Genomic DNA, 25,255 nt, shown 5'->3' on the forward strand with positions numbered 1-25,255 from the left:
GCTGCCTTTTGGATTTAAACCTGCAACCTCTCAGTTTAACCCTTAGCATGCTGGACACGATTAGTTCTGCCTTTGCGACCAGTATAGATCATGATCAGCCTGCACATCCATGCAGTCTGATCATGATCTGCACTGTTTGCCGTTCAGTCAGTATTTTTTTGGTGAGCACCTCTTTTAACAGTTAATGGTACTACCCAAATTGAAACAAGTGCATTATAGAAATTTAGCAGGGTAAGGGTTATGGGTTAGCTTTACCCATATACCACTTACCTCCCTTTATGCCTTTACCAGTGTGATGAAATTTATAATATTACAACTTTTTGTTATTATCAAACTTGAGAAAGTGGTAAATGATAAGATTTCACAAGTTGTTAATGATTTAGTGAAGCTATGTGAATGGTGGCAGTAAGATATGGGTGGTCGTGATTAGCATATTGAGATACTAGGCCTGACATGTCATAACCCTCGCCACACACACACATCACTCGCATAAATATTACAGCAAGTTGTTGTTATCTAACCAAGGTAACTTAAACTCTTCGCTGACAATAAGAGATGTGGTACTACTGTCTCCGAGATGTATTCTTCAGTACCATGTGTGCATTCCAACTTTGCAGTTTTAATTTGACTTTAGGTTAGCAACCACCAAATATTTTATCATTGAGTTGTTTTGTAACATTCTTGCATCTGTTGACGTGTTCTGACATTCTGACATGAACTGATTTTACAAAATCAAGACCATGTATCTACAAACAGTTTTTGCAAGAATAGCCCTAGTTTCTTAGGAGAAAAGCCAGCTGAAACCTATGTGAATAACAATACTTGAGCTGTGCCATGAGAAAACCAGCATAGTGGTTTTGCGGCCAGCATGGATCCAGACCAGCCTGCACATCTGCACAGTCTGGTCAGGATCCATGCTGTTCGCTTTCAAAGCCTATTGCAATTAGAGAAACCATTATAGAACAGCATGGATCCTGACCAGACTGCACGGATGCGCAGGCTGGTCTGGATCCATGCTGGTCACAAAGCCACTATGTTGGTTTTCTCATGGCGTGGCTCACTTCATCTTTGTAATTTTTCAGTAATGACAATTTTGATATAACTGTTTATTAACACTAAGGATCTTATTGCATAGTTACTTTTTATGCCCCCAAGGGAGGCATATTAGTTTTCAACTGTCCATCCGTTTGTTAGTTCGTTCGTCACAACGTTAACTTTTTGCATGAAGGCACTTTACTCGCGAACCTATGCACCCAGGACCTTCAAACTTCACATGCTGATAGTACTTATTGAGTACACGACCCCTACTGACTTTGGGGTCACCAGGTCAATGGTCAAGGTCACCAGGTCAAAGGTCAAGGCGCTGCGGGGGCATTTGTCACCATTAGTGACAGCTCTTGTTTCAATATATTTAGACAATTTATTTCTCAAAATATACTATTCCCATATTCAATATTATTGCCTGCATGAAAATGAGAAAAGGTCAAACACTCTTTTGTATTATAACAGAATGGATCTCAACCTTACCTTATTCCTGGCATAATCTTTGTACTTTTTAAGACAAACTGATGTGCATGTAGAATTGGTGGTCTTTGACCCACCCTATTTGTTGTTACTCAGACTGCCCTCTTCCAGTAGTTGTTAAAGTGCAGTTTATTCATGTAGCCAACCCAGATGTACTGTGGATTTTCTACTTTGTTAGACATTTGTAAGTCATATAACTGTTTGATAGACTTAAGTATATTTATGCAGACAATTCACAGCTTACCCACGGTCTTCCTCTAACACACTTTAATAAAAAAAAGTTGCACATTATTTAACTAACCTGTTACAGTGAAATCATCAATATTCATGGGGTATTAATTTTCATGGGTTTTGTGGTTGAGTCACTGTCATGGTGAAAGAGTTTCAAGACTTGTCTGACATTCAGTCAGACGACCCAGGACAACCCGCCTTACCAAATGGAAACTTCTCTGACACAGAACATGTCATACTGAGTAAACAAAATCAATTAGATATTAGACAGATGAAAAATGGACAAGAGTGTAAGAAAACTGTGTTGTAAAAAACACTTTGGCAGCAGTAAAAACTGACTTGCTCAGTACCATATCCGACATACCATCGGACGCCTCAACCCTCCACGTTGGACCTAGCCATTTTTTGTCGGACAGGTCTGATTGTCTGACGGGATTTCGCCATGACTGGAGTCAATCCTTGAAATTTTGTCCCAACCAGCCAGTAAAAATCTCGTTCATTTTATGTCCAAAGATCAAAATCCACAAGAGGTTCTGATCATCAACGAGCAAGTCAGTCTCATACCTGTATAAGATGTTTGTTGCATACCCAGCTTTGTTAGGTTATCTAAAGAATATTCTACAAGCTAAATTTAAGAAGTATCCGGCAGAAATCATGATAATTTTTTTTGCCTTGAAATCATGATGAAATTCAGGAGTAAGTATTCATATTGAAAGAGTTTACCTGTACTGACAAACTGTCTTCAAAGGACTTGGAACATTGTTTGCCTGTTGAGGAGAATTATTGCCCTCTTAAATAAAGAAAATTATGATATATTTTACATTGAGAAACTTCCTTAAAGGAAGAGCAGCACGTAACTCACTTACATTTCATTTTATCTATCCAGGTGGTTTTATTTTGACAGATGCAGGGTATACACCAGGCTTGTACACAATACAATAATCAAGACTAGAAATCAGAACAAAAATAATGGGGTGTTCATAATGAATAATACCGTGTCTGTTTGAATCACTTAATACTTAATCTTGTCAACAAAATCTACTTTGATGAGAAACGAAACACCCTTTAGCATGACATACAGTGACTTAACAGTTTCAAGAAAGAAATAAAAAGATGTAATCATTCTTTTCCATTTTTCCCATGTAAATTACGACTCAGTGGATTGAGTTTATAAGATGTTTTATGAATGAAAGCATAGACTGAAAAAAAATGAATATAAGTAGTTGTTTTGACAGGCATATCGAGGTATGTTTGAATGGGAAAACATTTAAGATGGATGGTGAGAATAGGTGTCAGGTTCCGCGATATATATCGAGATCTATATAAAAACTAAGTCGTTTGCAGTTTTATAAAAGAGATATTTGATGCAAACGTGCAGATTTATAGTTATCCCAAATTCAAGACAAAGGAATAATGGTTCATCCTGCTCCACTGGTCCTTGGTATTATGCACTAGGCTACTGGATGGAATTTCTTTAAAATGGGTCAGATGCTCAACTTGGGGAGTGTGTGTGTGTGTGTGTTCGGGTTTAACGTCTTTTTCAACAATTTTTCAGTCATATAAACGACGGATACGTCTGACATGGGGGAGGGGGTTTATTGCAACCATCTTGACTCACAATTAGGATTGCAGTTTAAAAGCACAGCCTGAAGGTCAGCTGTCAACTTCTCATTTTTAGCTCAGGTGAGTTATTGTGATTGCTCGATGTCCAGCGTCTGTCTGTCGTCTGTCAACATTTAGCTTGTGTATGGGATAGAGGCTGTATTTTTCAATTGATCTTCATAAAATTTGGTAAGAATGATTGCCTTGATGAAATCTAGGTGGAGTTCGAATATGGTTCATCCGGGATTAAAAAGTAGGTCACTAGATCAAATCAAAGAAAAACCTTATGTATGCAATAGAGGCTGTTTTTTTCAATTGATCTTCATGAAATTTGGTCAGAATGAGTGCCTTGATGAAATCTAGGTTAAGTTTGAATATGGGTCATCTGGGGTCAAAAAGTAGGTCACTAGGTCATATCAAAGAAAATACTTGTTTAAACTCGAGACCACATTTTTGGTCCAATCCTAATGAAAATTGGCCAGAATATTTGTTTCCATGAAATCACTAGTTCAAACATGTTTACACTATTATGGTATGTTTCTCAGGTGAGCGACCTAGGGCTATCTTGGCCCTCTTGTTATTGTCACATGCAAACCTAGTTTCAGAGCTGCCATTGGTCTAAGAAAGGAAAAACAAGAAGCATTCTGCACGTTAATGTTTTGCTTAGTAAGAATATTAATGTAATTGCTCTATCAAGGCTTGAATCAATTACCTTACACTGGAGATGTGAACAAGTGAGTAAGTAAGTAACAACTTATTATTTCTAGAGGCTACACATTGGGTCTCCCTATCTACCATGTGCACTGGTCAAAGGAACTCACGTCCACATCCCAACTGTGGCTTAATATTACATGACTTAAAATCTACCTAACAGTGTTGAAAAATGTTTTGATAGAAAATTGCAGGACTTGAGAGTATCAAAGCTCTTTGGAAATATGTCTGCTAAAAGACGAAAGTGAATGAACTGACAAAAGCCAACCAGCATTTATTCAAAGATTGCCTAAAGGGTGAAATGATTGAAATGTTTGCTTAATTGACATATAGCACAGATTACCATCCTGTAATAATTGTCTAATTTAAATCACCCAAATGATGTACTGATTTGCATAAAATTAAAAAAAAGCCTTTATCATTTTTAGATTACCTTTATGTTAAAAACCTATTTATATTTTATATGGAATTTAAAAATAGAATTTCTTTTTCAAATGAAAAAAGGGTGAAAATGAATCATGATGACAGATGAAAAACTTCTGTTGTGGTATTAAATTGAAATTTGACAGAATTTATTGATTGCAAAAATAATTTAGGGCTGTTTTGCATCACCGAATAAGTTTCAAATTTTATAGTTTTCAGGTTTGGCGTCTGTCAAATTTTACGCATCTTATTTCAAAATGGCTGCCTGCTGGGCAAAGTGTCAGTTTAAAATTAATTTAACAAAAATAGTTGGGCGGATGTCGTATTTACGTAGTGTAAACATGGTAGCCATATCCCGTAGTTAGTCTTTTCATCGCCACAGTGCACTTCCTGTGCAGCTAGGCAAAATCACCATGCACGATCATGTACATACTTGAATTCATTACAGCTGAACATGGCAAGGTGAAATTAAATTGAAATAGAATATCATGAAAGGAAAAAAAATCAAAAAAATATTGTGAAGAATAATAGTATGGAAATAATCTACAAAAACATTGAGTTCTTTGTAGTGTGGTGCTTTTCTCTCATCCCTCATCAGCTAGCTTTTCAAATTGCCTGCCTGGCAGAGGGCTTTGCCCTATACAAGAAGTTTTAAGTTGGAAACTCTGAGATTTTTGTACCCCCCAACAACAAAGTTGTAAGGGGGGGTATACTGGTTCAGGTTATCTGTCTGTCTGTCCGTCTGTCCGTAGACACAATCTTGTGCGCGCTATCTCTCCTCATCCCCTTGACACAATTTAATGAAACCTCACACAAGTGATCAGTAACAACAGTAGTTGTGCATGGGGCATGTTAGGTTCTTTCAGAAAAAGAAATTGCAGAGTTATGGCACTTTGTTTTTTGTTACTATACTATATACATAGACACAATCTTGTGCACACCATCTCTCCTCATCCCCTTGACACAATTTAATGAAACCTCACACAAGTGATCAGTAACAACAGTAGTTGTGCATGGGGCATGTTAGGTTCTTTCAGAAAAAGAAATTGCAGAGTTATGGCACTTTGTTTTTTGTTACTATACTATATACATAGACACAATCTTGTGCGCACTATCTTTCCTCATCCACTTGACACAATTTAATGAAACTTCACGCAAGTGATCAGTAACAACAATAGTTGTGCATGGGGCATGTTAGGTTCTCACTTGCTATTTGTTAGTGCCATGCTTGCTGAAAGATTAGCCTCTCACTTGCTATTGGTTAGTGCCATGCTTGCTGAAAGATTAGCCTCTCACTTGCTATTGGTTAGTGCCATGCTTGCTGAAAGATTAGCCTCTCACTTGCTATTGGTTAGTGCCATGCTTGCTGAAAGATTAGCCTCTCACTTGCTATTGGTTAGTGGCTTAGTGCCATGCTGGGGTTCACCTCTTTGGTTTGAGGGAGCATTCTTCTAACATATGAAAGTTAGTGCATCTACATTGGTGCTGACCATTGCCTTCCCTTAATGCCTAGATATCTCTGCATATGTAAAAATAGAAAAGATGTCAGGTGACACCTGCAGTGGTTCAACACAGATAGGGCCTGTATAGGAACCCATAGATCAAGTCACGTAGCCAGACTATATTAACACAAGGAAATGATCTGTATAGGACGTATAGGATCCTGTAGATCAAGACTTGTAGTGGGACTGTATTATCTGCAGCAGTGTAACACAGGGATATAGGGCTTGTATAGGACTTCGTACATCACATGTAGAAGGACTACTTTATCTGCAGCTACGAGTGTCACTTCCTTAAAAACATGAATATGACTTCTGTTTATCTGAGATCACAAAAATAAAGTGACATGAAAGTTACCTGGCCTACAGTAATGGTCATAATACCAGCATTCTTCATTAGTGAATACACAGATGATACTTATGCTCTCAGGTGGGGGGAGGGCAGAACAGGAGATAGGGGAAGAGATGGCTCGTTAAACTTAGAGTGCTTCTGTAATATTAAATGAATTTAAACATGCATGTATCGATAGTTCACATATTACTGTTGGAGGCTTGAAAAGATTTATACTTTGTAACACTCCTACACACAGGTGTCCAATTAGGTATCAAGTGGGTACAAAAACACTTTTCTTTGCATATTGTCTTTTTTATCTTTGACAAGAATGACTTTAAGCATGTTTGTGAATAAAGTCGAGCACAGATGAAGTATAAGGAAGTACAGAAAAACACCTGTTGTGAAGTGAATTCACAGGTGGGCAATACCAGAAATGAGTGACATGCTTTTTTTAACAATGTGTGCACAATTCTATGTTCAAAGGAAACGAGAATCTGCTAACGTAGACTGCAAAAGAATGTTACTGTTGGAGGTCAGGCTTTATTCAAATGTTAAAATGTAACAAATAATTCAATGCAAAAATTTGGTTCATCTAAACATTCTTTACTTGACTGATTTTATAGCCTGTTGAAGGGACAAAATGACAAGATTATGAGCAATATGAGCAGGGAAATTGAACAAGAGTGCCAAACTGTCCCAGTACATGCCTATCACAGCAAATTACTTTTGACTTTTGAAATACTCTACTTACTTAAAAGACTTGTAAGTTTTCTCAATTTTGACCAGTTCATAATGGCTGCCTCCATGATCATAATGTTTTCTAAATGGCTGCCACCATGATCAGCCATTTTCTTTAATTTCAAACTGCCACATCCTTTTCAATAGTGGTCAGATTTTAAAAATTCACAAGACACATGACAAGGACTTCAATGTGAAATCAACTTCTTGTTAGGTAATCACTTCCTTTAAAGGAAATGTTGTTCTCAGCCTGATGGTCTTTTAACAACTTGACAACTCCGAATAGTGGCAGCAGTTTGTTTTCTTAAAATCCTGTTTCATTCATAAAAACAACTGCTTTGTGGGAATTTAACCCTCATTTAATACATAAAAGGGAAGGGCTTTCAATGGGCCGCCAGTTGAAACAGTCAACTTTGACAAAAACTTGTCAAATGGTTTTCAAGTTTATATTCAAATGTGATTGAGGGGTCACAGCTTTTTCACAGGAAGTAGAATAGAAGGCAGCTGATTTATTTTTCTCACTTTGTCATTTAATAATCCACTTGTATAGAAATAAAGCTGTGAAAATGAACTTGTTTCCTGTGCATGTATTCCTACATAATAAAGACCTCTTTGATCAGTATTAGCACAAGCTGTAATAAATTGACTGATAAAAATGTTAAAAATAGTTCAAAAGAATGAATTTGAAATTGTCAAAATATGTTCAGAAAAAAAGTTGCAAGGTTGATAGTAAAAATTCTCCGTGTTTATGTTTACCTTGTTATTTTAAGTTAAAACCATCCGTTAACACTGAACTAGTTATCCTGTTAATATGTTGATCTTGTTGCTATCCATGGACTTGGAACTTTACTCTGAACTAGTTATTCTGTTTATATATTGAAATTGTTATTTCATTTCAAAGCTTTCCATGGACTTGGAACATTACCCTTAACTAGTTCTCCTGTTTATATGTTGATCTTGTTATTTCAGGTTTAAGCTCTCCACACACTCTGAACATGTTATCCTGTTTTTATGTTGATCTTGTTATTTCAGCTTAAAGCTATCACACACTCTGAACTAGTTATCCTGTTTTTATGTTGACCTTGTTATTTCAGGTCAAAGCAATCCATGGACTCGGAACATTACCCTGAACTGGTTATCCTGTTTATATGTTGATCTTGTTATTTCAGCTTAAAGCTATCCAGACACTCTGAACTAGTTATCCTGTTTTTATGCTGACTTTGTTATTTTAGGTCAAAGCTTTCCATGGACTCAAAACATTACTGTGAACTAGTTATCCTGTTTATATGTTGATCTTGTTATTTCAGGTCAAAGCTTTCCAAGGATTCGGAACATTACTCTGAACTAGTTATCCTGTTTTTACGTTGATCTTGTTATTTTAGGTTAAAGCAATCCATGGACTTGGAACAACAATAGATGTGATTCTTGTGAATGGCAAGCTCTGTGAGAGTGACCAGATAGTGATAGCTGGGACTGAGGGGCCGATTGTCACCTGGATCAGAGGTTTACTCATGCCACAGCCTATGAAGGAATTAAGAGTTAAGGTATGGACTGTAAGGTGTTCTCTGCTTTTCCCTTACTTTTCCTTTACATAGAGTAAAGGCAGCCGCTCAGGGCGTCCAATTTATCTTCCACTAGACACAGAGCGGTCTGACCAGAGAGACAGAGTGAGACAAAGCCCCCAGAACAGTGAGATTGAGAAATCCATATAGACAAGCCTGTCCGGCCTGGTGTATAGCACCGATACACACGAAGCCATCTTTCCTGGGAAAACCAGTACTGGCAGCATCTCAGAAATTTCCAGTATCTGGACTGGTTGGAGACTGTGAGTTCATATCTGTTTAAGTCAGTTATCACACCTAACACAACAAATGTCCAGGTAGTAAGGTTTGAAGACCAGTCTCTGAATGCAACCATCTGATTGGTTAGTCTCAAATTTGTGGTCAGAAACAGCCAATCAGGTGTTAGAGTTTTGAGACTGGTTGTCCAGACTTAGTTTTGTAAACTGGATATTTTCTCCACAACCCAGTCAAATTAATGAGCCTTATGAAACATAACAAAATGTTTATGTAAACTTCGTATAACCTTGCAAAGTCTTTATGAGAGAGGAAAAAGTATAATCTGTGAAATCTCATAAATTATCTCTGTTTAAAAGTGAGCCTTACAAATTTTGCCTTTAAAGGTTATTAATTGTAATATTATACTGTCACTTGGCTTTTTTTAACATTTAATTTTTGTTATCATGTTACTGAACATCTCTTTTTGAGCCCATAAATCAGCTTGTTGAATCATGTCTTACGTCCCTTGTGGCAATTTGTTCCAAACAAGGGTTTAAGTGCTTCCTGTAATCAAAAAACAAAATGAGTTATTTCACCTTATGGAGAGAGTAAGTCATTATCTCATTTTTATGGTGAATTCTGTCTTTTCCTGTGAAAAGAAGTACAATTTGAAGAAGACCCATTTCCATAAGCTGCTGTGGTCAAACATCAAATACCATGGTGAAAGCATGGTCAGGAGCTAGGTGACCTTGGTGAGATAAGATTGGCCATGGTCGACCATGGTCAGAAAAGACTATTGACAGTTTGACCATGGTCAACTTTTTTCAACCATAGTTGACCGTGGGCTACCATGGTCATGTTAGTAATTTTCACACTTATCAAGTTTTACAATGCACCAAAGACACCTGACTGCATTTTGGCTCCAGAAGTTTTCCTAGTTATAGAATAGTTTTCCTGCATTTCCTGACAGATTCAAAGGTAAACTTTCAAAGTCTGACTATAATTTGTTGTCATCTTAGCAATTTTATGACAAATAAATGACTGACTTGCTAAAATAGATATAGACTGCAATTGTCAGGGCTCCGGAAATTTTGATAACTCAATCGGTCCGAAACGAAAATCCTGACATCGGCGCTACCCCACCCACCGCATTCCCAATATTACATATTTTGTAAAACGTGATAGGGTAAAGAAATAAGCATGTCATGCATTAAAACTGAGTTACCAGTCACCGCGCGTTACCATACAATGAAGACAGTTATCAGTGTTATGTGTGATCGTTACTTTGTTTAAATTTCGATGTTTTTCCGAGATAATACGATGCATTGACACCGTGTGCGTAACTAGTCTAAAAGCCAACGCACGTGACTTCGATACCGTATACACGGCAGATACTTTGTGATGTTTCCACATTCTTTGACGGAATTCTATAAAATACAATGCGTCAAAGTGAGTTACACGACACATATTTTCTGCTAAACAGCCTCAGTATTTAAAGAATACTCTGCCGCGGACCGAATGTGTACGTTATTTGAACGCCGAGATCGAATTTCCCGCATGTATAGTACCAAAACGTCACGCGGGCTGGCCACGGATGTTTCATTTCACTTACGTTGTACTTCAGTAAGCAACTACATTTTATAAAGTTATATGTTCTCTTCTGATGTAAACAAAATTTCATTTTGAAAAGTTTTTTAAAAGACCGATTTGATAAACAGTGCCACTCCGGTTTTCTTTATCATTCGTGGTTGCCCGTCCATTTTTTTTTTTTTTTTTTTTTGTACAATCGGGTTGCAAAGACGATTTTCTGCATTTGTTTCAACTGGAACCCCAACAAATGAATCATGTAATTTTTTTCAAATCAAGTAATTATAAAAATTATTTTTATCGGTTTTCCGTGTGATGTCTCATTAAATCAAAGACCTATAATGTACAATTATAGCTCTTTGATTAAATGCAGCGACCATTTGTTTGTTACCGTGATCAAACATAGCCTTTTGAAATAAACCATCCGTCGGATTCTAAATAAAAGATGTGGATCCCCGTCGAAATGATTTGGATCCAGTCAGAAACGTTAGGAAACCAGTCAAAAATGTTTAATACACCGCAGTTGGCTGTCTGCAAACATTAAAGGATGTGCCGCGCGAGCACTGATTGCGTCATGCGCTAATTACGGACCGATTATCAAAGTGACAATCAGACCGATTGACACGTTTATTGATTATATGAAGGTGCGACCAACAATTTCGTACTTGGCAGGTGATCGTGTATTGAGATATCAGACCGAAATTTATACTTTTCTCCATTTTTACGGGACCGATTTTTTTCGTTTTTTCACTTCAGCAATCGGTCTGAAAAGTCAAAAATCGGTCCAAAACCGACAAACCGGCAAATTTCCGAAGCCCTGGCAATTGTCATGTACTTTCACGACCCTTTCAAATTCATATTTATGCAGTTTTTAGCTCATCTGATTTTTTGAAAAAAAATGATGAGTTATTGTCATCACTTGAGCGGTTGTCGGCGTCGGCGTCGGTGTCGGCGTCGGCGTCGCCTGGTTAAGTTTTATGTTTAGGTCAGCTTTTCTCCTAAACTATCAAAGCTATTGCTTTGAAACTTGGAATACTTGTTCACCATCATAAGCTGACCCTGTATAGCAAGAAACATAACTCCATCTTGCTTTTTGCAAGATTTATGGCCCCTTTTGTACTTAGAAAATATCAGATTTCTTGGTTAAGTTTTATGTTTAGGTCAACTTTTCTCCTAAACTATCAAAGCTATTGCTTTGAAACTTGAAATACTTGTTCACCATCATAAGCAGACCCTGTACGTCAAGAATCATAACTCCATCTTGCTTTTTGCAAGATTTATTGCCCCTTTTGGACTTAGAAAATCAGTTTTCTTGGTTAAGTTTTATGTTTAGGTCAGCTTTTATCCTAAACTATCAAAGCTATTGCTTTAAAACTTGCAACACTTGTTTACCATCATAAGTTGACCCTGTATAGCAAGAAACATAACTCCGTCCTGCTTTTTGCAAGATTTATGGCCCCTTTTTGACTTAGAAAATATCAGATTTCTTGGTTAAGTCTTATGTTTAGGTCAACTTTTTCTCTTAAACTATCAAAGCTATTGCTTTGAAACTTGCAACACTTGTTCACCATCATAAGCTGACCCTGTACAGCAAGCAACATAACTCCATCCTGCTTTTTGCAATAATTATTGCCCCTTTTGGACTTAGAAAATCATTTTCTTGGTTGAGTATTATGTTTAAGTCAACTTTTCTCATAAACTATTAAAGCTATTGCTTTAAAACTTGCAACAGTTTTTCACCATCATAAGTGGACACTGTACATCAAGAAACATAACTCTATCCTGCTTTTTGCAAGAATGATGGCCCTTTTTAGACTTAGAAAATCATGGGTAGGACAATATTTCTATTACACAAAAAAAATCAGATGAGCGTCAGCACCCGCAAGGCGGTGCTCTTGTTTATAGTCAATAATCACCACGGTCGACCATGGTTTTTGACCATGGTCTGATACCATGTTTTATGACTGTGGTGCCAATTACCATAGCAATGGTCAACCATGGTAAACCATTGTCCCTTGACCATGAACTACCATGGTAATAAACCGTCAATTTCGACTAGGAAATGTGTCTTTAATCATAATTTGATTCAATAACTGATGTATATTCGCAATATTAAGGAGGTGATAATTTAATTAAGAAAAGAATAATATTACAGATCCTTATCATCTCATTTTCTTCCTTATAACAGGAGAATATAATTATTTTACAACTCCAGTATATAAAACAATAATGAAACATAGTACGGATTTTCCTAAAACTTGGTCTGGGTCGTCCATAATAATTATGGTCTTGGTCTTTCATTATATGGTCCGGGTTGTCCATAACATTTACCTTATAAATAAGGTTTACTAAAATGAACTTTGTTTGTCTTTGGCTCCACTAGTTTTTCTGAAACATTAAGAATCATATATTTGGTAAAAAACAGTGGTATAGAACTGTAAGAAACATGGTCCAGGTCCTTCTGAAACGTGGCCCAGGTTGTCCTAAATATGGTCCAGATTGTCTGGTCCGGGTTGTTCCATGGTCCGGGTTGGCCCAGCACCTTAAGTGCTATGCTATTTTGGAGCAGTCATTACAAAAAAAATTTTTTTTAAGTGTATTGTGAAATAACATTTGCGAGGGACTATGTTTTGAAGTGTTCATGATTTGATCAATCCACAAAATCAAATCCTGACAACATACAAATTTTCTATAATTTAATTTTATTTTATCTTTCTGATTTTATATCGCCTGCCCACTTAGCTCAGTAGGTAGAGCGTTGGTCTACAGATCGCGGGGTCGTGAGTTCGATCCTTGGGCAGGGCCTATAGTCTTCTTAGGTTAACTGCCTGCGGTTACATGACTGAAATACTGTTGAAAAACGGCGTTATACCCAAAACAAACAAACAGGTGATTTTATATCAACATACTCTAATCAGTAGTTTTGCTAAAACACAAAAATTGGATTCCCACAAAATTAAATAATTTCACAGTAAACTTTTTTTTTGTAGGTGGATTTTCTCATTAAATTAAAATTAAATTTAAATATTAAAATTTAAATGTGTAAGTAATGATATCTCTTAAAATTGTGTTTTTGTCATTAGAAGTACAAAATCCATTACAATACCTGAGTTACATATAAGTTAATGTCAGTTTGTGAAAAATGTTAAAATAATGAAGTATACGCTTGACAATATCCTTTTATATTTAAAATTCATTCATGAATATATGACTTAGAGCAAGGCTGATTATCGGGCCAATCTTGAGATAGCGCATATAAAAAACTGTCCGTATTTGAGTGGTTTAAATCAGATTGCAAGATTATGTAGTAGATAGGGGATTAATATCACATTTATTTTATCATTTTCTATCACCGTTTGTCTAATGACCTTTCATTTTGCTAAAGGATGCTAAAATCTAATAAAATTGTCAGAGTAGATAGTACATCTTTGGGGAAAAAAATATGTGTCATTTCTGATTTATGTGTTAAAAATGTCTTTTTTGTGATATATTTAGAAAAAAAAAATGTATTAAAAACTGGCACTGTATGTTTTATTGGTGTAGAACAGATGATGGTTGATATAAACTGTAAAAATTTGCATGCTGTTATAAACAAGTTGATATAAGAACCCACTTCATCCACAATGGGCCAGAAAGCAAAATTTTGATTTATGATAACATGAAATTTCTTTTGTTACTTCTTTTCCAAGTTACTAAAGATTCTATTAAAACTTGGCGCTATTGGCGCTAAGATATGTCTTAGCGGAGCCAGAATACTATAAATAAAATGATAGTCATTGCAAAAACTTAAGAAAAATGAAAATAGAACCTGGCCTTGGTGATGATAGCTTTTGTTTGTAAATATGAGTAAAAACCATGGTTAACTTTGGTTCAATGTTATCAAACTGAGGCTGGAGACCAGTCTCAAAACTCTAGCATCTGATTGGAGGATTATAACTTCAATCTTGCAATTGACCAATTGGAAGGTTGCAATGTAAGTCTGGTCGCAGAAGTTAAATTTATAATCTTCGACTGTTGTTTCCTTGAAATCAAGTCTATTCAAAGGCTTAATTTTCACATTAAACTTTTTGTCATTAGTTCAGATTTTAGTTCAAGATGAAGGTTGAAGGTTTTGGAGTTAAAGTAACTACTAGGGAATTATTTAATTTCATTGGCATGAACTCTTGTGGTTTGGGCAAAAACTGCTATTTCATTTGGACAGGAATTTAACTTTTGAACATAAAACAAAGCGGAATTTTGCTTGTTTATTGGTATTTAATTAATGCATGGATTCACTCAGTACTGAAATCTTTGAAAATTAGTACCCCTTAAATATTGATAATTTCACAGTAGAATGATTACCTTCTAGTTATACTGTTGTATTATAGGCTCAATATGAACATCACAAGGAGGTGAAGGCAGCTCAGGGGGTGAAGATCATTGGTAAAGATCTTGAGAAGGCTCTAGCAGGTCTACCACTGTATGTAGCTCATGATGAAGACGAGATAGAGTACTATAAGGTGAGTACAGTTCAATTGTTGTTTATACAGAATTAATGTTTAAACCTTTAAAGATGTATGGCAACACATACAATTTCTAGTGATCAAAGATGGCGACTGTTGCTGAGATGTCAAAGCTATTGACTTCAAAATGCTTGCTTTGCAGTGCTTTAAAACTTGCTGACGTAGAAGAATTCTTTGATGTTTGGAAGCAATCTGGCTGACCTGTAAAAGTTGGAGTTCTACCTGTTTGTCACCTTTTTTCTGAAATAACCCCCAGTACACTAGTTAACCTGGGATGTTGCCATATAGTCTAAACTGTTGCTGGTGTGATTTCAAACTGAGGAAACCTAATAGTCTATATATTACCTTACTTGTATATATTTGTACAAACTGCTATAACATCTGAGTTTGTGAAATCGGTACAAAAAGCTGTGTATTCTGTACAAAGAACATTGATAGAGCAGTTGAAACTCTACACGATAGATGAACAATAGTCTATTGTTCTTCAGCTTCCCGTTCTTACACCTTACTGTCCATAAATACATTTGTCTTCCCAGTTAGAAAAAACTGATATACGAATATGGGCAATTTGTCTGTGTCGGCGATGCTATCTCATGAAATTGATACTGGTTACAACAACTTAGATGTCAGAATGAAATACTCCCAAATTTTAAGTTTGTCAGTTTTGAAGAGAAAGATTTGAACAGTTTGTAATTAATTTTGATAGTTGTGTACAAATTATGCTGGTCACTTGTGGATTATGATTTATGTTTATTATAGAACTTAACACCTGAGTATTTTGTATTTTCCACTGTATATAGTAGAGCGGTCAAATTAGGACTTATATTATAATATGGTAGCATTAACATTTTTGTCAAAACATTAAAAAGATTATTTTAGTTTTTACCATTAAAACTGTTTGGTTTGCATCTATTTACCAGTGTATTTGTTTTGTTTATCTGCATAACTAAACAACTGTTTGCTGATTTTACGTCAGCAGTTATCAACTACTGAATAGAAATAAGATTTGATTAAATGCCAAATTCAGAAAAAAGTGCTTGTCAGCATATTTTGAACATCCCTTGTAGTGGTATTAGATTTACATAAACTGATATTAACTAACCAAAAAAAAACTATACAATAATGGATTGATAATGGACACATATAAGTGCTTGTCTGAAAAGATATCAATGATAGTGTGTTCATTCATGAAAAAAAAAAGGCGTTAGGATAAAATGTCAAGATCCTATGGTAGGATTGGTTGACAGTTCACATGGGGCTACAAGAGAGGGGGACACTTTCAGTGAATGGTACTGTATGTTAATTATTTTGGGACATTGACCTTTCAGCCGGAAACATCTTTAGACACTGTTGTTAATTACAGGGCCTTTATGACCAAGTGGTTTAGGCCATTGACTTCAAGAACTTACCTTCCCCCTCCATCCCCCACCTGTGTGTACTCGGGTTCTTATGTAAGAAAGTCATCTCGCTCACTTATATTATACCAGATTTATATAGCACCCTTTTCATGATAAACACGTAACTTAGCGCAAAGGCAGCCATTCAGGGTACCAAATTCATCCTATACTAGAACAGAGACAGAGCAATCTGACCAGAGGGACAGAGTGACCCCTGTCAAATCTTTATTCATACTTCATGAAGTACTCATGAAACATTCATGACTTCTTCACGAGGAGACTTCATGAAGTCTTCATGACAAAAACATGAAGTGCAAATGAGACAAATGCATCAGCAGCTCATGAAAACAGATCCATGAATTATTCATGAAGTGGTTAATGCATTAAAAATGCATGAAATTAAGAATAGCCTGTGTTCATGAAGAATTCATGAAGTTTGTATTTATTAATCTTCATGAAGAATTCATGAAAATATTCCTGAAAAAATACTTCATGAAGAATTCATGCATTATTTTGTTCTTTATTTCAATGTCTCATTTGCACTTCATGTTTTTTTCCATGAACACTTCAAGAATAAATATTCTTATAACTTCATGAAGACATTTTGTGCTTTTCTTGAATATTTCATGAACAATACAAAACATTATAAAAGGACTTCTTTGCCTTAAATGATACAGTAATCCATCATATTTTCAGTTACTCAATAATACCTGTACTAATTAAGTAGTATTCATGAACTTGTTATTAAGAGCCAAGATAATGTATTGAAGTTCATGAAACATAAATTTTGATTTTCATGAATATTTATTCATGAACAATTTTTGTAAAAAAAACAAACAAGTTTCATGAATTTGTCAAGGTAACCTGGTAGGACTGTAACACTATGAAACCTGAGAGATCTGCATGTAATGGAATTCTTTAAATAATATCAGTATAGCTTGATACAAGAAAAATTCCTGTAGGCTAGTTTAAGAGTTGTTCAGTTAGTGGCTAGAGATTGTTTTAGTCTCTGCTGAGTCACTGAGACAATGACATTTTCCACCCTCAACAAATGAAATGTTGAGTCAAACAGTAAACTAGAGTGGGACTGGGAGCATAATAAGAAGTAGACAATAATTATTGCTGTATAAGATACAAAAATGTATAATTTACTTCAATTGACATTCAGATTAGACACTAGCTTTGTTTCAGGGTCGTGAAAACATGTGACATTTTAAATGGATTTTATATTTTTTAAAATGAACAATTTATAACAACACCATAATTACTTATTTGATATTCAGTATACTCATGTTCCTTTTAAACCATTCCTTACTGTAGTATGATAAATATTTCCTTCTCATTTGCTGCACAAACTGCTCAAAAAATGCTGAATCACATGTGCAAAAAATTTCCCAGCATGCAACAAAATAATGGAAACTGGTCATGTGACATTATGAATTTAATGTTCATGAACATTCATGAACAGTTCATGAACCTATTCATTTATTGTAAAAGGAAAACCTAAGTTTTATGTTTAATGAATGAACAGTTCAGAAACTCCTAATTGGGTTCAAGAACTGGTACTGAACTAGAAAAAGGTTTGGAATTTTAGTACTTATAATGAATCATTGATGACTTTTTCTTAAGAACATATCAAGAATCTTTTAAGAATTTAATATTCTTAAACTGCTCATAAAATGTTCATCATTTTTTTTCAAGAATTTTTCTTGAATTCTATAGGTATTTTGACATTAGTGAAAAAATCTTGATTCATTCTTAAACAAGTTCATGAATATTTCAAGGATTTCATGAATCTGTCAATAATGCTTGATATCTTCATGAAGTAGATCAAATGACACTTCATGCATAAAACTTCATGAAGTCAGATTAAGAAGTGATCCAGAACAGTTCATGAATAATTCATAATGGTGATGAAAAATTCATGATTTCATGAATTCCATTTCGCCGGGGGAGACAAAGCCCCCAGAACAGAGAGAGAGAAATCCTTTTAGATACAGGCCTGTCCGGCTAACTTATTCTAGCTCTTAGCAAATAGACAGCCTGGTTCTTTAACGTGCCCAGTGTACAGCACCGATACACCGGAAGCCGTCTTTCCTGGGAAGAACCAGTACTGGCCTCTAAGTCAGGTGGGAGACAGTCAAGAGCATTTCAGATATTTCCAGTGCCTGGACCGGGATTCAAACCCTGGGCCTCTGGATTGACAGTCAAGTGTGTTACCACTAGACCACAGGGCCTCCTTGCTGTAAGTCAGTGGTTCTACCCAGGTGCCCATCTGTGCCTGAAATATTTGCCAGAATGTTGTCTTAGGTCTTTGTCTACAATACAAGCTTGACAGACAGAGTGTGACCTGAGTGTATGTAGTTACTTAATATCACAGTTGTGTTGATGACAGAAAATAGAAAAGAAATTAAGCAATTACAAATATGGTCTAAGTCTAGACTTTTATAATTAAACTATGAATTTCACAATTAAGCCATAATGACTTTATTTTTTATATACATTACAAAATATTAAAACAATGAAATTCATTTAAATGTTGTTTTAATGTAGACTTCAAATGTTTTGCAAAAACGTTGTTTAAATTATGAAATGTTTTTGTCTTTCAAAATATTTAAGAAAGTGCTGACAAAGAGTGTAATGTGTAAAGGTATACACATTTAAGGATAGTTCATTATAATGTAATTTCTGTGGCTTTTAAATGTAGAAAAAAATTTGTTTGGTATGTTCCTTTTGTCTGTGTAGTATTTTAGATGAATAAAACAGTTGAAAGGATCAGTAATAGGATTGTAGAGTAGCTTTTATTGACCCTATCACATGTCCCTTTACAAAAAGGATGTTCATGCATGCATAAAGTTAACAGTAAACCACTGGGAGGAAATACATATATACAAAGACTCATACTTTCTTTCTCCTTTAAGTAACTTTTTAACAACGGCCTTAAAATTTTAACCTATAGCCTGCAGGCGGCAAGTGATTCCTGCCTGTGCAATCTGTGCAGGCTGATCTTGGTTTGCACTGTTTGCTATTCAGTCAGTATATTTTCAGTGAACACTCCAAAGAATATTAAGTGGTATTTCCCAAATTGAATGATGAACCGATCCATTTTAGAAATTTAGCGGGGTAAAGGTTAAGAATGTTAACTTGTATTTCGTATAAATTCCCCTTAAACAAAATCTGTTTGTGCAACTTTCTTCATAGCCAGACAAAAGTCCCATTTTATCTTCATTATGAATTATGCACATTTCAAAATAATAAAATTATGGCAAGTGTGAAAGTAACACAGGTGAAATTTCAACAGAAGTTGACATTTTGTTTACATTTGTTTTGTTTTTCCTGTTGAGAATTTGTCCGCCAGTATTAGTGCATACATTAACAAAGGCAGCTTTTTCTTATTGTGCAAACTGTATTTAATGATTTTTAGTTTGTCTGCATTCACCCATTTGCCGGCATCTGCGGCAGCATCAGGTTTTGGTGAAGTTTTGTGTGCCTGGTATCCAGTAAAGGAAGTGGATTGAAACTTCATACACTTGTTCTTTGTACTTGTCTATCTTTTTTCCCCGAAAATTTCATGTTTCCTTCCCAACTTATTTTTTCTTGCAATTCTAGGAAATTGATCATTTGCCACCAAATTTAGTAAGGATGTATAGGTAAGATACAGCTACACCCCCGCTACATTTAATACCTGATTTAAAAAGAATGCTCCATGCAGTAACAAAATGAAAAAAATCACACACTGTTCTGGCATACAACAAAATATGGCCTGAAGTCTTGGAGTGGAGTCTGGAGCGAGATCTTGGACTGACCTTGGAGTCTAATTTTGGAGTGAGATTTTGGAGTCAAATTGAATATGGTTAACATATTTTGTCGTATGCCCACCACTTTTGCTCATTTTGGTGTACGGAAGCAAAGTACCTTCATTCCTCATCAGCACAGATGGTATCGCAGGCACAGTTTAGTACCTGTGACAAAAGCTGATAATAACTTAGAGATTTTTGTTTTTGAATTTAGGGGAATGGTGGCAGGGCACTTTGATTTGGGGAAATTAGTGATGTGAAGAGGAAATAGTGCAATAGACATTTAACTTTGAAAAGAACATTCCTGGGTGTTTAGCTTCAACATGTTCTGCTTACCCAAAGACAGATGGCAGTATTCCCTAGTAAAAAAGAATACTTTTTTGGCCACAAAACAGCATTGTAACCTGAAAAAATTCTGATCCGAAATATTTAAGTAATTTTCTAATTTTTTTCATGTACCATTGTATAGAATAGTTGTCAACTAAATGTTTATGGCCAATAGTACTTTCCAGGCTGGAATATAAACTGGTACAAGGTCCTGATGCATCTTATATGCCAGAAAATGATGTTTCTTCCATTAAGAGTTTTTTGTCAATCATTTTTTGTTTCAATAATACTTAAATTCAACGGATATAAGCATTTTAAAACAGTCACTTGAAACCTTCACACCTGTGCAATTATTTCTGTGAGAAACTGTGAAGTATTTCATTACAAATTACAGTGGTAATTTTCATCTCATTAAAACCTTCCCGTTTCTGAATGGTGAACCTCAGGTTGGATGTGAAATGTCTAAATTTTCAAACTGTCAATCTCGAGTTTTGATTAGAGCTGTCACTAATGTTAAATTGACTGTGCTTTGTAAATTGGAAAAAAGTCAAATTAGTTGCAGTGTCAAGTGGTTTACCAAATTGACTGACTCTATTGTCCTTATACATGATATTAAGAAAATCAGGTAGGTTAACAAATTACTTTAAGCATGAAATCTTTGGTTGATTGTAATGATGAACATTTGGCTGTCTCACCTGAAAGGCTGGTCAAAAACTGACAATGACAAATACTGACAGTGTCAGGTAATATATTAGATATTGCTTATTAAAAACTTGTAATGACCAATAATATATAGGATGTTGCTACGTAGGCATCTCCGGAAACATCGGGAAATATACACGTTCTGATTAACAGAAGGACACAGTATATGTTTTGGAGCTTATTCTTGTGATATAATCCCTTTATTTATTTTGCTGCTTCTATAGCTTTACTCGTAACAATTATAAAAGTAAATAAAGGAGAGAAAAAACATTTAATTGTTTTACTAAAGATTCATCAATGTTTGTGCAACATGTCACTTTCCTTAAATGGTTTTCTTTTTGTACAAAATCTGCTTATCTAGTCATAACATGCAGGAAGTGGTTTCAAGTAAAAAATATTTCATAAAGGAAATGCATGTTCCCTTTTGTGACACTGCGATTTATTAGAAGAAATTTGTGTATGATCTTTATATAAAGTTGGTAAAAAACATCTCTACTGTTCACAGCTAGCTACTTGGAGTGAAGAAAATGTGCTGTCATTCCGAGGCCTGAGCACAGGAACCCTCGCTTACAGGGCGAATGCTGTATCCACCTAGCTAACTGGATGCTGAGACAAATTCTTCCTATGTAGTAATCAAGTCCTTTACTATGGCATACTCCCCTGCCACTGGAAACTCATCCTCAAATTTCTGGACAAGGTGTACTTGGTCTTGGAATGTATACAGTCACTGTCCCGTGTTGGCTGCAAAATAAAACTGAACAAAAAAAAGAGAATGAAAATTAGTGAAAGGCAAGAAAATTGTTGGTTTCAGAAGCCTTGCAAAAGTTTACTCCCTTCTGGCAATATTGTTTGGATACCTGTAAAAATTGACACGTGAAGAAGTTAGTACCCCCGTTCACCTTTACTGTACCTTCATTTTATGGAGTTTTGAGAGAAAAGAAATTTCACCAAAAATGTGTGAATGGGTCACTTAAACATACTGTAGATGGGTATCTAAAATATTGTTACATGAGGGCTTTACCTTAGCAAATTATTAGAATGTTTGTAGAATATTTAGCTTCCATGAGAAATAATGCCATCAGGTGGGTTGATGGTCGTTATTCATAGTGTTGGAAGACTTGCAAATTATTTTGTCAGATGAGACTTGCACCATACAAGGGTTTAATGCAGAAAATTTGGAGTCATTTTGACAATCTTGTAGACAAACATTATTTTGTTAACTAGGCAACTTTCAACTGGGTAGGAAGAGGATTGGCAAGGAAATGTATCAAGTTTTTATATGGGAATTTCCCTCAAATCCCGCCATTTTTTTGTATGACACCGGAACTATTTATAAAGCTCCCTTGTTATTATCGCAGGTTTATTATCGAATTAAAGCAAGGAGATAAACTGCGTGGGTATTTAGTGATGTAATCCTCATTTAGTGGTGTAACCAAAATAGCCTAGGTGTGTAATTGTCGGCCACCACTGACTTCAAATTTAATTTGACCTTCAACTGATTTAAGGTATCCTGTATTATTTTGGTAGAAAATTTACATTAAACACCTGGGATCCTTCTTATCTCTTTAAATGTAGAGTGTCTCTATAAAAGGAATTGTTTAACTTATCAGGACAATATTGCTGTCTCCTTCAAAATGAAATGAATGAAAACATAGCAGATTTCTGATTAGTAAATACGTTGATACATGACAAAAAGATGCTTTAACTCGATGACTATGGATTTACAGTCTTTGAATATATCATATAATTTTAAGTTTTGAAATACAAAATATTTGTTTTGTATTTACTTTCTTTATTGATTTTTTCTATTTGTTGATCAGGTCCCATGTTCACAAAACATTTTTCGGTCTCAGATGAGTTTGAAATTTTAAAATAGAATTTTACTAAAACCTCAAAACTTTATTCCAAGCAAGGCTGACTATCAATACTGAATAGTCACTTGAAAATAGCTGTTAACTTAAAGTTAACATTTTAACATGCAATTTTAGATATAGATGACAAATAAAGTTTCATTATCAAACTCAGCTGAGACTGAAAATATGTATTTGAGATGCAGGCTCACCTCTCTGTGCTAGAAATGCAGTATCAGTTAACCCTTTCCTTGTTAAATTTCTAAAATGGACTGGTCTGTCATTCAATTGGGACAGTACCATTTATTATTCAAACGGGTGTTCACTAAAAATTTACTGACTGAATAGCGAACAGTGCAGGTCATGATCAGACTGCACAGAATGATGTTTATTTAATTTCAAACTCAGAATCAAATTTTTTCACCCCAGCAGTAGTTGACGAACTGATTTTTAGTATTGCTCAGTTCTTTTATCAGGTGAGATAACACGTATCTGTAAACTCTCTTTTTTATGGTTATATAATTCGGCTGAAAAAGTGGTGATTCAGAAATACGACCTTGAAAAGGGAGAACCTTTTACTTGCTTGTCAACTTACTCATTTCCGATACACAAATATGAGCGGATTTGCCTTTTTTTATTATGTTAATTCAGTGCAGTTTTTATTGGTCACATCAGCAAATGTAAAATTGCTCTATCTTGTCTTTGTCGATTATACACTAAAATGTTTTTTGCCCCTCAAGTCTTTAGTAATAACATGTTAAAACTCAGTTTATATCTGTTTCTTTTTCAGATTCAGTAGCCCATTTTGCTGCAGTCAGTTGATTTTAAAACGCTGTGCAGTTTAACTTTTTAATTAATGCGAGTGTTTTTACTCCCAAGATTTATGGGAACGAGGTTTATACCCCTCATTATGTAACTGAGTCATACACAGTATCAGTGACAGACATTCACTGATCACGTAGATGTTTTATAAAGGGTAGCAGCTGCTTCTTAGTGTTCGCTGTTCAATCAGAACTTGTTTGTTTGAACCCCAAACGGGTCTAAATCATGGGAAATCCATGCGGTTAGCTCAGTTGGTAGAGAAAAACTCTGTGAATCAAGAGGCCACTTATGTTGTCCCCTGACAAGTTACATGCTTCCTGGACAAGATGTAGGTTCCCTTCATAAGGTGTATGTTTCCTGGGATGGTGTATGTACTCTGTGATGGATTGACCAAAAGAATATGTGTCTGAAGTGAAATGTCTTCCACCTCTTATTCATGTGGGGAAGCTGTCAGTTACTTGTTAAGAACATTTTAGTACTGGTACAGAATCCAGGAACTCTGGTTAAGTTTACTGACTGCCATAACGTAACTGAAATACTCCTGAAAATGGCCTATTAAACAAATAAAGAAACTTAACCCTAGTTCATAAAGCAAGCATACTGGTTTTGCCAAAGAAACAGCCTAAGGTGGCACACAGTAAGCTTCAATATTGTTTACCATTATGAGCATAAAAGATGTAGAATAAACTAATGTATACACTGATAGCAATGTGATCTGTGCCAGGAACCAAACTGAATGTTTTGATGATTCTGTATTTTCAGGAAGAACTATCTGAGGCCCTTAAAGATGTACTTGGCTCTATCAAGTTATCAGAAAGAGGGGTGTTTGTACAGGCCTCCACACTTGGATCTCTGGAAGCTCTGCTTGAATTTCTCAGAACGTCAAAAATACCAGTAAGTCAAAAATACCTCTAAAAGTCCCAAAATTAACTTCTTCTTTCAGAGAGGAGAGACACAGCTTCATCAAGCATTGAACAAAAATGGTTTTTATTCATAGTTATGAGTGTTTGGGCTAGGTTAAGAAGTGATAAAGAATTGCCATTGCAAAAGATGACCAAAATGTAGTTAGTTCAATGACTTTAGCTATGTTAGGATATCTATTTTCACATGACTGACATGTAGGTGATAATAATTGTAAAGATATCATAATGTATTTTTCAGTATGCAGGTATCAACATTGGACCTGTACACAAGAAGGATATTATGAAAGCATCTATCATGTTGGAGCATGATACACAGTAAGTCTATCACCCCTTACCCTGCTCTATTTCTATAATGAACTTGTCCATCTTTCAATTAAGACATTACCATTAACTGTTAAAAAGGGTGGTTACCAAAAAGATACTGACGGTTTGGCGAATAGTTCAGATCTTGATCAGACTGCATGGATGTGCAGGCTGACCATGATCTACAATGGTCGCAATCTAGTCC

General features: G+C 35.4%; 1 protein-coding gene across 1 annotated transcript in view; it reads left to right on the forward strand.

The window, feature by feature from the left end:
- Window positions 1–25,255, forward strand: part of LOC123556217 (eukaryotic translation initiation factor 5B-like) — an 88,088-nt gene that overhangs the window by 44,982 nt on the left and 17,851 nt on the right. The window contains exons 19-22 of the mRNA XM_045346804.2: window positions 8,445–8,606; window positions 14,795–14,926; window positions 24,587–24,718; window positions 24,986–25,062. Of these exons, the coding sequence (XP_045202739.2) occupies window positions 8,445–8,606; window positions 14,795–14,926; window positions 24,587–24,718; window positions 24,986–25,062 (503 nt within the window). The remainder of the gene's footprint in view (window positions 1–8,444; window positions 8,607–14,794; window positions 14,927–24,586; window positions 24,719–24,985; window positions 25,063–25,255) is intronic.

The sequence above is a fragment of the Mercenaria mercenaria genome, chromosome 5 (genome assembly GCF_021730395.1).
Source record: "Mercenaria mercenaria strain notata chromosome 5, MADL_Memer_1, whole genome shotgun sequence".
Taxonomy (NCBI): Eukaryota; Metazoa; Mollusca; class Bivalvia; order Venerida; family Veneridae; genus Mercenaria; species Mercenaria mercenaria.